This window comes from Anolis sagrei, chromosome 2 (assembly GCF_037176765.1).
Source record: "Anolis sagrei isolate rAnoSag1 chromosome 2, rAnoSag1.mat, whole genome shotgun sequence".
NCBI classification, from domain to species: domain Eukaryota; kingdom Metazoa; phylum Chordata; class Lepidosauria; order Squamata; family Dactyloidae; genus Anolis; species Anolis sagrei.
In genome coordinates, this window is record NC_090022.1 from 56,527,232 (window position 1) to 56,542,487 (window position 15,256).

The 15,256-nt window shown below is 38.0% G+C and overlaps 1 protein-coding gene across 1 annotated transcript in view; it reads right to left on the bottom strand.

Annotated features, from left to right (window-relative positions):
- Positions 1 to 15,256, bottom strand: part of COL7A1 (collagen type VII alpha 1 chain) — a 135,570-nt gene that overhangs the window by 39,902 nt on the left and 80,412 nt on the right. Inside the window, exons 66-79 of the mRNA XM_067464786.1 lie at positions 15,139 to 15,174; positions 13,788 to 13,892; positions 12,593 to 12,628; positions 12,139 to 12,174; positions 11,293 to 11,340; positions 10,369 to 10,404; positions 9,870 to 9,995; positions 8,025 to 8,234; positions 7,529 to 7,564; positions 5,860 to 5,904; positions 4,424 to 4,495; positions 3,004 to 3,048; positions 1,220 to 1,282; positions 1,077 to 1,121 (exon numbers count right to left, since the gene is read on the bottom strand). Coding sequence (XP_067320887.1) covers positions 1,077 to 1,121; positions 1,220 to 1,282; positions 3,004 to 3,048; positions 4,424 to 4,495; positions 5,860 to 5,904; positions 7,529 to 7,564; positions 8,025 to 8,234; positions 9,870 to 9,995; positions 10,369 to 10,404; positions 11,293 to 11,340; positions 12,139 to 12,174; positions 12,593 to 12,628; positions 13,788 to 13,892; positions 15,139 to 15,174 — 939 coding nt within the window. The remainder of the gene's footprint in view (positions 1 to 1,076; positions 1,122 to 1,219; positions 1,283 to 3,003; positions 3,049 to 4,423; positions 4,496 to 5,859; positions 5,905 to 7,528; positions 7,565 to 8,024; positions 8,235 to 9,869; positions 9,996 to 10,368; positions 10,405 to 11,292; positions 11,341 to 12,138; positions 12,175 to 12,592; positions 12,629 to 13,787; positions 13,893 to 15,138; positions 15,175 to 15,256) is intronic.

The window sequence follows — 15,256 nt, forward strand, 5'->3', positions numbered from 1 at the left end:
ACATGAAAGGAAAATATATTTTGACTAGAATACAACCCATTTCATCCTTGAATCTTTGTCCTGAAAATTTCTCCTTCACTCCCCGAGATTATAAATGACATGATTACCCCCTTTGAGGGACACAAGGGGACAATAAATTCAGTTCATTGCCAGGCATGAAAGCAAAATATATTGTGAACAGAATGGGAGGTCAGAACTTACCATGAATGTTCATTCCTTGATGGCAGCGGGAGCAATCAGCACACAGTTAGATTATTCCCTACATGCCAGCTGACTATGCAGGGCTCCAAAATCTTTGTTATATTATGTCCATTGACTCTATTTTCTTCTTCACTTGTTTACGTTTAAAACCTTGCCTCAAAGAACCTATACCTCCCCACCTGCCTCTCTCTTTCTCCCCTTACCGCTCTCTTTTTATAGTCACCCATTCGGTGGGGGTAGATTGCTATACCTACCATCCAAGCATGAACCGACTCACTGACTCACTGACTCTCTATCTATCTATCTATCTATCTATCTATCTATCTATCTATCTATCTATCTATCACTATAACAAGCATCACTGTGCCCAGGGTAATAGAGTCTATACTGGACGGCAGAACTGAAGGGCTACACACACACCTGAATATCTGCAGAAAACCTGAATATCTGCAGAAAACCTGAATATCTGCAGAAACCAACAGTTCAGGAAAATGGTCTCCTACCTGCTTGCTATGCTTTGTATAGCAGGTAGGAGACCATTTTCCTGAACTGTTGGTTTCTGCAGATATTCAGGTTTTCCCACTGATGCCTTCTTTCACAACCATTTCAGTCAGACTAGACTTTGTGTACAAATCCTTTACAGTGTTAGAAATAGAGATTATCTCTCTTGCCTTTTGTGATGGCACTCTTTTTTTGGGCATCTATGAGGAGCAACATATGGCTGAAACTGGGATGGATGAATATGCCAAGAGCTAGGTATTTTCCTTCTAATAATTGAGAATGGATCCTTTCCCTTCACTCTTTATTTCCTCTAATCAGCACTACCCCTTATTCATCTTCCACTTTAATATTCACATTTCTCTACTTTTACTTACTGCTTTCCCTTCTGGGCCTGCAAGGCCTCTCTCTCCTGGAAGGCCCTGCAATCATAACAAAAAAGGACAGTGAGAGTAAGGAGAATAGCAACAGGAATTCAACACAATCTCTAAAGCCAGAGTGGTCCATCAGCAATACTCACTGGAGAGCCATCCCTGCCTCTCTCACCAGCTTCACCTCTTTCTCCCTTCTGCCCAGTTTCACCCTGCAATTCAAAGTGTTATTCCAATGTCACAAAGGCAATCAGGCATCAACATTGTGCCATTCTTCCATCCCAATCACCAATTCACATTCAGGTCTTTCAATGTTTATTATGATGCAGACTGATGTTTGCTTTGTTTTCCCTGGGATCAGTCCAACCAAGAACAGGCCATCTTTCTAGAAGATCTCCAGTTGAACTCCCTTCACTCAACCATAGCAGTGATTAATTATATGAAGCTTAGGTTTGAACAAACTAAGCTTTATTGTTGAAATGCACACTGGTTTTAGTAAGCACACTATATGTCCCAGTTTAAATTTCACCTGAAATTCATTTACTTTCCACTGAGAATGATTATTTTTATAAAACATCTAACCTTTTCCCCTTATCAAGCAACAAAACAATATAAGAGAAGTGTCTTTTGGGTTCTTAAAATGTTATGTTTTCCTTGGCCAGTGGTTCCCAACCTTTGGCTCACCAGGTATTTTGGACTTCAACTCCCAGAAATCCCAGCCATCTTACCAGCTGTTAGGATTTGTGGGAGTTGAAGTCCAAAACATCTGGAGACCCAAAGGTTGGGAACCACTGAAGGTTAAATAATTAACCTTTAAAGAGCAATTTGTTTCAGTTGTTCAAAAAGCATTTGCAAAGAATCAATTGGTATTATGACACTATTTAAAAAGCAACTTCCTATGTCACTCATTTGTTTCTCATTGCTTTTCACAACTATATCAGAAAGCACTTAGTATTCCTAAAGGGATGGTTTAAACTTGAAAAATTCTTGTCAAATTCTCCTAAGCAGTTATCTAAAAAATAATTTAGAGAAGTAACTAGACACAATAGTGACTTCATTCCCACAACTACCAGAATATATTCCATTACATTTGATGAGCAACTTGATTACATTGCTTTGTATCAAGAAAAGTAATGTGTGACAGACAATTGCACCACTTGTAACTCTAATTTCAAGCTCTATACTAGACTCCCACATCATTGCCCCATTGTACAGTTATTCCAAAGGATGTTTAAAACTCAAAACCCTGAGAGATTTCTAGATTTAACATAAGCCATTGAGCTGGGAAGAATATACCATGTTTTTCATCTCGCCAGATCCTAACTTTACTGAATTCTCATATAAAAAAGCTGACATTGCCTAACTTTGGATAAGAAGCAAGCAAAGCTACTGAACTAGGGCTGTATTAATTATTTTAAAAGATTTAAGTGTTTAGTGGTTTTAAGTGATGTTATGTTTTATTCTGTTTTAATATTTGCATATTGTGGATTTTAAATTGCAATGCTCTTTTTCATGCTGTGAGCCACTTTATGTCTCAGTGAAGAGATGAAAGCTGGATAGAAATAAATATAATATAAACTGAATTTTGTAGGAATGCTTTTATGACCAGGGTTAACCTGAGAATAGAAAATTCCTGCAGAATACTCCACGGTAGGGATGATATTGGCTATTGGGACACTGCTGGAGTGGAGTACCTTCCTCATAATCCCAACTTGCACTGCACCCCAGCTTCAATCTGGGCCAATAAAGCCTCTCTTTTGGCTCCGGTCCATTCAAGTAAGTATTAAGCCAATGAAAGGGACAGAGAAAAAGAATTTAAAAAGCAAGATACACTTTCAGGAAAGAAGAGCTTCCCCTCTTGCAAGCGAAGGCACAGAATAGACACAGGAAAAGCTGGAGAGATGCAGGGGTGGGAGACTTACTACACTCAGACCTTATCGCCTCTAGAGCCTTTCTCGCCATCTTCGCCTGGCTCTCCCTGCAAAAGAGAAAATGAATAATTAGTTGGCTTCTTCCAAGGGACAGAACACATCACATTTTCATCTACATCCCCTTTGCTCCAATAGGTAAACAGTAGCAAAAGAGCCATCATGGTGTAGTGGTTGCAGCACTGAACTACGACTCTAGATCCCAGGGTTTGAATTGGTGTTCAAATGTGAAAATTCACTTTGCACTGTATTAAATTATTTGTATTGAATTGAATAGTTACATAATCAGATGGCCTACTCATTAAATGTCCCAAAAAGGAGAGTGTTAACAATACAGTGACATCAGATTATGTTATGTTTCAATTGTTCTGGTGCCATGATTTGGAAGTAGTGAACTTCTGATATCACTCATGATGAAAAAAAGTAGACAAGATTTAGGCCCCTTCTACACTGCCATATAATCCAGGTTATCAAAGCATATAATCCAGATTATCTGCTTTGAATTGGATATATGAGTCTATACTGCCAGATAATCCAGTTCAAACCAGATAATCTGGATTTTATATGGCAGTGTAGAAGGGGACAACTACTAGACTAGGCAGTGTAGTTCAACTCTGTTCAAATGAGAAAATAGTAGCAATTACAAGAGTCTTGTCATCCAACATTATAATCCACACTATCAAAGATTCAGACTGCTCTTATATTTTTTAATTTAGGCCCCATCTGCACTGCCACTTAAAATCCAGATTATCCGATTTGAACTGGATTATATGGCAGTGTAGATTCATATAATCCAGTTCAAAGCAGATACTGTAGATTATCTGCTTTGATAAACGTAGGCTGGATCTATACTGCCCTATATCTCAGAATCTTATTCCAGATTATCTACTGTAGTTTTTAATTTGAATATGTTTTTATGGATTTGATGGAATATGGACTTTAACTGTAATTTTTTTTTGCTGTTTGTATTAATGTTTTAATGTTTGCATATTTGTATATTTTAAATTGTATGCTAATGCTTTTATGTCAAGACGCTTTGAGTCTCCTCCGAGGTATAAATAAATATAATTAATATTATAGATTATCTGGCAATGCAGACTCAAAAATTCCCATTCAATGCAGAAAATCTGGGATCAGATCCTCAGATATAGGTCAGTGTAGATGCAGCCTCAGATCATCCAGATTATCTGCTTTGAACTGGATTATATGAGTCTACACTACCATATAATCCAGTTCAAAGCAGATAATCTGGATTTCATATGGCAGTGTAGACTGGGCCTCAGTAACTAACTGCTGTGAGTTTAGGTTCCCTTTGAGAATTACACAGTCTAACAAAAAAATGGGAGGAAATGAGCAAAAGTGAATTATTTATTCACATTACGTTTGGCATTCATTCAAGGAAAGCAAATAATACTAGATACTAACCTTGCTTCCTCTGGGTCCTGGTGGACCACGTTCCCCTGGAAAGCCTGAGGTGCTTCCATCCATCATATCTACCTGGAAACACATAAATGTATTAGCCATAAATACATAAATCCACTCATATTTTCCTGAATCATAAAGATTTTATACCTGACATCTGTTTGTTCTGTTAACTGGGAAATACCTGACAGATTGATATAGATCTGCTAGTTTTCCTATATCAAAATTTCAGAATTGATTATTCTGATGGGAATTTTAAAAACCAACAACTAACAAGTTACAGTTGCAACAATTGCCATGATTAAGAAAAGTGGGAGGTGTCTAAAGAAACGATAGTGGATTCACAAAGAACTTTCAGAGAACCTGAGATTTTAAAGAGACATGTATAAGAAATGGAAGAAGGAAGCATTGTGGATAAAGAAATGAATAGTAAATATGGATTCCCTTTTTTATCCATGACAACAGCAGCAAAACTATTGCTTGCTCAAAAGTGGAAATGGGTTGAAACACTGACAATAGAAGAATGGATTGTTACGGTGGCTGAATCAGCCCAAATTATTGGGGGGGGGGGGGGGGGGGATAGAAGGATAAGTTTATGGAATATTTTTGAAAGACTGGAAACCATTTATGGATTGTTGGAGCAATAAGAAACCTAACAAGGTAAAAAATCAGTGACTACAGTTGTAAGTAATTATACAACAGACTCTCAGGGCACTTCCCTTCCACAAAGCTGAATAAAATTCCACATTATCGGCTTTGAACTGGGATATATCATATATCCCAGTTCAAAGCAGATGTTGTGGGATTTTCTGCTTTGATATTCCAGGTTATATGGCTATGTGGAAGGATCCTGGTTCGTGGACACTCACCGTGATTGGTAGATGCTAGAATAAATGTGCTTTTTGGTTGCTTGGGAGTTACTATGAAAAACAGACCTAACTAATACTACACCCCACACCATAGCATACCATAAACTCTGTTTTGACTTGATATTAATGCTGAAATAATGTAACTAAAAGCAAATAATGACAAACTTACTTTAACATTTCTGCTAAAATTGATTTCATTTTAATTTTTAGTTAAAGTATTATTTCTTCTATTTTATCTTCTGGTTGCCTGTGAGTTCTAGTTGCTTCAGTTCTAGATAACAGAGGGTTTACTCTAATTGAATTATTTGCCGGATCTGTAATAGCAGAATATAATTTTTTCTCTCTTTTTTCTTTTAATTATAGTGAGAACTGGTGAGGGGGAGGGAAAGCGTTAGAATCCTATTGTGTTATATGAGGGATTCAGAAACCTATAATTTAAAACTAACTAGTAACTCTTTCAAATTTTTGAATGTAATTTAGATCAGTGCTGGAATAGCACTCTGTTATGGTTTTTGATTATTAGTTCCACATTCAGAGAAAGGTGTAGAAAGGGGCATTCAAGGTCCTCACCTTGGGTCCTGGGGGTCCTGGTGGCCCAGTGAGGCCATCTCTGCCCTGAGACAAGAGATACAGAACAAGATACATCAACAATTTGTCAAAGGTCTGATCCAATCCTTTTTGTAAACTCTTTCTCCATAAGTCACAACAGACAACGTTCTAAAGACACTTTTAATGTAGTGGATAAGTTTTGCCAAGTTTCTCCAGTTTTGCCAAGTGAATTCCCTCTGAGCACGGTTCCAAATCTGCCCAGAGCTTCGTAGTAAAGGTTTTACTTTTAATGATATTTCTGTGTACTTTGGTGTTGTTTAGTGATTGTATATCACTCTGAATATTTATTAGAAAAGTAACTCATAAATATTTAATATATATAAATAAATAGTGAAGCCCCTATGGAAGAGGGAACCCACAGAACAGTATTTACTGACCAACTAAATAAATAAATAAATAAAAAGACCAGTCAGAAGAAGTGGAATGAACTATTGCCAACTTTATTAACTGTGACCTATTTAAATGTTTTTTTGGTGATACACAAACCAACTAGGAAGAACAAATTTGGAACCCTGCTTGGCCCCAAAGACAGGAGATTTTTTCCCAACCTCAACACTGCATGATACACAGGAACAACTCTAAGTTCTCATCCAACACAATATGTGCCAGAAGATATATTGCCAAATGCAGCAACCCACAACACCTTCCAGGAAAACCCATTTAAATGGCACCACCCGTAGCCAATTATATACATCTATGTAACAACGTAGAGTAGGTTTAAACACACACACACACACACATAAAGGGGGAGGGAATTCCTATCCAACCCCGAAATGACCACTTAAATTACACTGTGAGAGAGGTGGAAGGGTGGCAAAAAATAATAATCAAAGAGCAAGATTGAGGCGTGAAGCTGTCTTTAAGGCTTAGCTCAACCATGTACCTCTCATACCATACCCTGGCAAATTGCCTCTCCCTTTTAACACCTGCCCCTCTTGAGCCCAGGAAAACCATCTCACTCATCTCCATTGCCTTACAGTGTAGTAAATGGAATCAAAGCAGAATAATCATGGATATGAAAGGAATAGGCACCCATGTACTTTGTTGTTTTTCTATTCCAAATACAAGAATTATCTGCTTTATCTAACAAACCAAACTGAAATGGTTAGTTACTTGGCACAGTGTCAGCTGTCCATCATGCATTAAATAGAAGTCAGAAACGGATTTTTTTTCTTTTCCACACAGTTTTTCAAAATAGATAAGACTTCACAAGCAAATAAGTTTTCAACATCCCCCCCCCCCCATTGGGAATGCCAGTAGTGTCATCGGAAATATTTTTCCCACCAAAGTAACCTCCATGAAACATCCACTGTCCCAGGAGTACTGATCACAAAGAAAATAAGCCCACAGAACTATATTAACCACAGTGCAGGAGCAAAAGTCTTGACTCTTATGTTTGCATTAAAAACTTGGCTCTGTTTTCTAACAAAGTGCCTGTGTTTGGTAGTTTCAGCCTTGAGTTATCAGGTAAATGAATATATGCTTGTGCTGTTGTACACATAAAAATGTACACACCCATAGTTACAGATATCATGACACTGTTTGACTTGTAGCATACCATGATAACTAGCTGTAAACTTCCAAATAAATATGATCAACACAACCCTAATGATCACAAAACACCACTCACCGGTTCCCCTTGTGCACCCTTTTCACCCCGATCACCCTGGAATAAGGAAAGAATATGTTTAAAACAATGAAAACATTTTCAGCATAGTGGTGACATATCTAATACATATATCTCTCTACTAAGTATCAGGAAAATAAAGTGTAAAATGGGGGCCAAGTGTTGGAAGCAAGAAAACTAGTAAGTTTCCCATGGACTTTGAAGACAATGTGCAATCCTATAACATTTTAGTTTCAAAACAAATATATATTTAGACATAGTTTTCCCAGATCATCCCACTCAATGGAAGCACAGCAAGAAGGGTTCTCCGAGTGGGATGACCTTAGTATGATCTCATGCCAAGACCACAACGACATGATGAAGTCTGAAACATGAAGTCAGGACATGATGAAGTCAGTGGGGGAGTAGGCCAATAGTACTTGGGCCTTTAGAGCTCCTTGTCCCATTTGGTGCCTTCCCAACTGATGAGCATTCTTTCCCATTCTCTCTTTGACAATACCTTCTCTCCAGGCCTGCCAGCTTCTCCAAGTTCACCTGCACGGCCTGGCACACCTGGAATTCCTGGTTTCCCAGGCTCCCCTGGTTGACCAGATGGTCCTTCTGGTCCTCTTTCTCCAATGGCACGTCCCGTTGGGCCTTGGGGGCCTGGTTGGCCTTGGTCTCCCTTCTCTCCCTTGGCCCCCCTTTCTCCAGGGAAGCCAATGAGCCCCTGTAGGAAACATAAGAATATTTGGTGAGGTGTAAATGTGTAGGGGCCAACCATTCAGCCTGACATTCTTTGAACCATTAACATTAAATGCAAATGAACTATTTAATGAAATTTTGAAAAATTTCATTTCTTCATGCAGAAAACAAATAAATCTAAATAAGTTTTTACAATAATCACTCTGCCTTTCATATTTTAAGACCACATAAACTGAAGAAAAAGTCTGGAAGATTAAACGTATCTAGGCTCATTTGAAACATGACATATTAATCACTATTAAATGCTCACCCTAACTTCTAAATTCAAAAATTCAAAACATGTGAAAAGGAAAATAACACTAACAGTTATCTTATTCAGAAGTGCAAAACATTGAGGGCCATCTGTGTATCACTTGTTCTTTCAGTTTCCAATTAACCATTAACCATCAAATATATAAAAAACAAAAGCATGTTATTTGATTTTGAATCAGAATTGTTTTATTGCAAGATATTTTTATTGCAAATATCTGCCTGTATTTTATGTTTTATATGTTTTAGCCACCCGAGTTCCTCCGGTGAGATGGTGGCGGGATATAAATAAAGTTATAATTATAATTATTATTTAAAAGCGAAAAAGGCAGTGTTTTCATTATGCCAATTTTAGACTTGGATCAAAAATATGAAATGGAAAAACAGGTTGCCAGACTGAATTTGATTTTAATATTTAATTTGTCGTGTTTACAATTGTCAACTGAAAAACAAAAGAACAAATCATACATGGATTGAAAAGACTCAGTGCATATTCAAAATTGTGGTTTTGATCATCTTCTGGTAAAATATACTTCCAACATGACATATTAATCACTATTAAATGCTCACCCTAATGTCTAAATTCAAAAATTCAAAACAGAAAAAAAGAGAGAAAAGGATAAAAAAGATAAACATGCCTCATCAACTATGCTAGCTTGCTAACAAATAAAAATTGATCTATATGTTTGGCCACAAAATAGAAATAATCAGTAAACTAGAGATTAGAGAAAGGAAGGCAAGAAGGAAGATCGATCCCTGGATGCAATTTAAAAGAAGCATTCAGGTGGACTCTAGACAATTAAATATAGTTTTCATTATGTTTGCAAGGCTTTCCTGACCTGTATTTTTCACTTCACAGGAACATATTGTTAAAGGGTTTGCTGAAACACATTGAATTACTCTTTCTTTCCATGTAATTTTGGCACCAAACAAGTAATGCACAGGAAAGTATCCAATGAACAAACAGAGGTATATCCATAGTTCTACCTCATCCCATTATTCCATGCTTCATTCCTCAAAGGCTGCTTTTAATGTAGGAAAACATATCAAAGTTTCTTGTTGCAAAAGCAACAAACCTTTCCAAGCATGCACTCAGTGAACTAATGTATAAATAATATAAAGTTAATAATAACATAATTTAACCATTTCAAAATTTATTGGAATTTTTTTCTAAATCAATTTGACTCTAGTTTAATTGTGTCAATATCAACATTGGACTATTATGCGGCAAGGCTTAGCTGTACTTATTTTGGAATTTTTCCTATTGACCATTTATGTTAAGAACCTTCCTTGATACAGATTAAAAGGTAAGAGCAGGGGCTGCAATTTTTATGTGGAAAGCTCAACCTACATCTTTGCCTGGTGGTCCTCTATCACCTGGATCTCCTCTGTCACCTTTCAAGCCTTTCCGACGATCAGGGAGCAATTGGTCAGAGCTCCCATCATAAGCACCAGTGATCTCACGCAGTGAGGAAATCTGTTGAAATAGGGAAAAGAGTAGCAATTTACAACTCCCAAAATTCCACACTGGCCTCTGAGAAAGAGAAGAGCAGTCAGCACTTTATCATGTGCTTGCCTCAGTGGCTGGTGAGAAGATCCTCCTTGATGTCCCAACTGCCATTGTTCTGGCCTTAGGGACAGAAGTGCAGGGAGTACATGCTGAATCTAATCCTCTTCTCTGCCACTCTCTTTTTCTTATCTGTTCTGTCTTATTTAGATCATAAATCTGAGAGCAAGGAACTTTCAGATCAATACTTTGTAAGTTGCTATAGGAATCTTTTGCTGAAGGGAGTGTATAAATACTCAAATGAGCAAATAACATCTGGATAAATGCAACTACTAATTCATACCTTGATACCATAGGTTTCTAGGGCACGTTCAACATTCTAGATAAAAGGAGGAAAAACACAATCAACAAAAACTTTAGAAGAAGAATGAAAAATAAAGATTAAACATAATCATATCTAGTGCTTGTCTTACATGATGGCTTTTTTTTTTGTCGTGTCAGGAGCGACCTGAGAAACTGCAAGTCGCTTCTGGAGCCCCTGGCGGCGCAGTGGGTTAAACCCCTATGCCGGCAGGACTGAAGACCAACAGGTCGCAGGTTCAAGTCCGGGGAGAGATGGATGAGCTCCCTCTATCAGCTCCAGCTCCTCATGCGGGGACATGAGAGAAGCCTCCCAGAAGGATGATAAAAACATCAAATCATCCTGGCGTCCCTGGGCAACGTCCTTGCAGACGGCCAATTCTCTCACTCCAGAAGCTACATGATGGCGGCTATTATAGGAATAGACAATATGGAACGAAGTATGGACTCTGAGTTGGCGAACGCTGAGCATGAGATTGGTTATTGACTGTGATATATATTGATTGTTTTAATTGTTATAACTGTTTAACTGCTGTTTTAATGCGTTTTTGTATTATTGTGTAGGCATCAAATTGTGCCTGTTTGTAAGCCACCCTGAGTCTCCCCTCGGGGGTTGAGAAGGGCGGGGTAGAAGCACAAGAAATAAATAAATAAATAATTGCAATCACTGCTGTCATTGTCATCATCATCGCCATCTACAATATGCCTTTTTGCCAGTGTTCTGACTATGCTACTGTCCTCTGTCCAGTTTCCATAGCTGCAAAGCATATATCTATAGGACTCAAGCCACGCTAACTACTTACAAGTGGTCAGTCTCTGCCACCACCATCCCTCACGGTCCCAGCCAATTCAGCCTGCAGTAAAACACCAGCCTGGGCTCTTTCTTTCTCAGGAGAAAGAAGCTCACCTGTGCTGTGCCAGGGTCTCCTCGTGGCCCAGGTTCACCCATTAGCCCCTAAGGAAACCAAAACAGAGTGAGTGACTTATGTGTAGCTACAAAATCTTTTGGTTGCCTCTCACAGTGTAAAAGCAGGAAAGGAAATACGTTTTACAGTGCTAAGACGTAATTCAAAGGGTCAAATAAATCTAGCAGTAACCATTCAAGACCTCCTATTCTTCTCTCTCGTAAAATCTTCAGTTAACAGGATTTTAAAAATCTATTTCCCAATGGACTATCTAGAGTTTAGAAGTCTTTTAAGTACATTACATCAGGGGTTCTCAAAACTGAGGTCTTCTAAAGGTTTGGGGCTTTGGTTACTGAAGACCCACTCAACATAAAGATTAGGAATTCTGTCAACACCTCAAGGTCCACAGATGGAAGACTACTATCTTGCATCATGATGCATGGTTTATGTGCAACGAATAAGTGCTTTATTGGTCACATCCACAAAATTAAAAATTTGATTTACTAAATTACATGTCAAAAGACTTGGTGCAGTGGATTGGTTCATAACCCACTTGGACTACTAGCGGTTTTCAGTAATCTCGGATTCTAATATGCATTATATTCCACCAAAGGCCAGTTTACCTTAAGTTAAACTGCACATTTGCACTGTTGGACATGAAAAAAGGGAAGAGGGGTGTGAAACATATATCACTGCTGATAATAGGCTTATTAAAAATTACAGTCACAAAAAGTAAGGCTGTCACAAAATGAAATGTTGCCTAATGAATGATCCTTCTATAGAGAACACCAATGTTGTGAAGAGGAATTAATTCTTAACTATATGATGAAACATGGAAAAATACTCACTTTCTCTCCTCTGGCTCCAGAATCCCCTCTGTCTCCCTGAAAACAGAATGAGAATGAAAAGCTAGTGTGCAGTATGCCAGGAAGAAATCCAATTTTTGACTCCAGATAAAGAGCCCTAGGTGCCAGAGTCCTACTGGATGAAGAGGACTATTCAAAAAGACATGTCATGTCACCATAGGTGTATGGTGCTCTCGATACTATATACTGAGACAGCAGCATGAATTCTCTATAGGCATTATTTTCTATTTTATTTTCTGGTAAAATTGGTCCAAGGGCAATTTTTTCTCACTGTATTTCCTAAAAATAATGTGAAAACTCAACCTTTTGGGGGATCTCAGAAATCTAGCACACACGGGAAGATTTCGGTCCCCAAGGAGGTGAGAGCATCACTGCATTAGTGGCCTTCCTTCTACAACTATTGAAGGACAAAGCTGCAGCAGAAGAATATCTTTACCTTTGGTCCAGGTGTCCCAGGGAGGCCTGGCAAACTCTGAAAACAATCAGACAAAACAAGGCCAGTAAGTCATAAACATCATAGAATATTTAGAGCAATCAATATGAAAAGCAAGCAGCATTAATCTTCCTGGATGATGAAAAAACCTTTGAAAAACTGAATTGGGAGTTCTTTACATCCATAATTGATAAAGATGGATTTTGGTGCCAATTATATATAATGGATAAAATCAATTTACAGCACTCAATATGCAAAAAGTGAATGGAGATTTTAAAAACTCATGCAAAATCCAGAAGGGAGCAAGACATGATTACTCCCCACTATTGTTTATTTTGATGAGGAATACAGTATTAGACAAAATGAAGACATTAAAGGATAATGCATGCAAAGTCAAAAATTGTGCATTTTTTCAATTTGAATAAAAAAAACAAGAGCAGTAAGTAAGGAAATAATAATTAAATCAGACCCTATTCATGTGGGTTTTGCTAAGATTTGTAGATTAAGGTTTCCCATGTGTATCTGAAGTATGATTTAAGCTCTCTTCTCTGCTAAAACCAAATAAAAAGCTATTTAGAGTTCTAGGTTCATGAAACATTCTAAGCAATTTGCGCTAAGATTTGTTTACAGCACTGATATCCATATCTCATAACCCACTCTATTCACTTCTATCTGGAAACAAATTACACAGAACTTAATATAATTTAATTTCAGTCAAATGTGCTTAGGGTTGCAATTTTCATCACACTTTGCATCAGTCTGTTGCCTTTGTTAAGATTTGGTTTATATACCCTGGAGGCTAAGGGCATTACAGCATCACCCCCACCCTGGAGACTTAATAGGGCTGCCCTTCACATCTCACTCTCTGCAAAAATACTCAAAATACCCTAGGTATTCTAGATCCAGGAGTGGCCCTTTTATATAGGAAATAAGCAGAAGTGATTTTTCCCCCCAGGAAATTTCTTTCTGGGCCTAATTTGGCCCAGAGCCCCCTAGAAGGCATTTAGGCATATTTGGGGATTTTTTAAAAGGCAAATAACAAAGTATATTCTAGGAGTCTAAAATGTCCCCTATTATGACCTAGAGAACTAATTCTTCTTTCAGTTCCATTTCCCAGAATAGTTTGTCCATTTCTGGTGACAAAGACAGTAAAGACACATCTGATAGCAGGTAAATTTGAGAGGCAGAGGCTACCCACCTGTCCTGGTGGACCAACGACTCCAGGGGCACCAGGGGCACCAGGGGGTCCGGGAGGACCAGGGGGCCCACTAGTCCCTCGCTCTCCTTTAATACCTTCCCGTCCCTGCCAAAAAAGAAGAACAAACAGAATTATATGTAACATATAAACAGCTGTCTTAGAAGAGATCCATCTAGCCGATGCTTAACAAAGATTGAGGCAAAGCTGTTTCCAATTCCTGTTATTTGAGATCCTTTATAACTAGACATGCAATAGATTGAAAATGCATCCTTCTATACATGAAATGCTAAAATCAGCTACAACCCCTCTTAAGGTGTCAGAAACCCTGCAATATGAATCTAGTGCTCCCTTTATAAAAGCTTTGGTTAACCTTTCCTGGCTGGGGAACTGCCATACACGTGGAGGACACCAGGCTGTGGAAGCCCATTTCATAGGTTTTGCCAGAAAGGCAGTCGAGCTTACTGTCTTCCTCAGCCCAGAGAGGATGAGCTGTAAACAGCCTTCTCCCCACTGTTATTCCTACAACCAGTATCAATCATAGGGATTTTCTAGACCACTGCATCTTAAACTGTGGATCTCAACCTCAAATGGTGTCCCCTTGGCTCAATGTTGGAGTTCTAAAAAATTGGTAACAGTGAAAGTTTTCTAAACACCACCAAATTGTTGTTTTAGACATTTACACTAACTGTTGTGCATTTTTTACAGTGGTCTCTGCAGAAGATGCTTCAGCTGTACTTCAAAAAAAAAAAAAAGAAGAAAAAAAGAAAGAAGAAAAGAAGAAAAGAAAACCAGTCTGTTTAGCAAGCCTTGCAAATGCTGATTTGTTATCAGTAAATGTTTAGTTTTTATACCTATTTTATATAACTATATACCTGGAGTCACGTATACATCTATTGGGTCAAAAGGGTTCTTGAGTGGAAAAGTTTAAGAAACCCTGATCTAAACTGTGATATTCTCATATAAAGACATAAAAAACTACTGTGTAAGTATTGCGTGTTATTCAAATAACCTCTCCTAAGGGGAAGGCATCATATTCTTAGGAAGAATACATTTTCCCAATATAGAAGCCAGAACATGTATTTATCATTTTAGACAGTCACCTTGTGGAGAGAAAAATCAGGGTGTAAATAAACATAATAATAAACATAATAATAATAACAATAACAACAATTTTCTTAGCTAACTTTCTAGCTATGGTAATAAGATTACTGTGATTTGGATTGCTACTTGTAATTTGAAGGCCTTGCTCTCTATTTAATATTGTTAGTAGTTTAAATATGGGAGCGACAAATGAGGCATATCTGTCGAATAACTTGGTTGCACATGCACTTGGCCAAGCAGTGGTACTTACATCTCTTCCAGGTGTTCCAGGTTCACCTCTGTCCCCCTAGCCAAAACAAGGAAAACAAAATGTGTCATTCAATATAAGTAACTCTACGGTTATCCTTTCATGCTTCATCTGATATTCC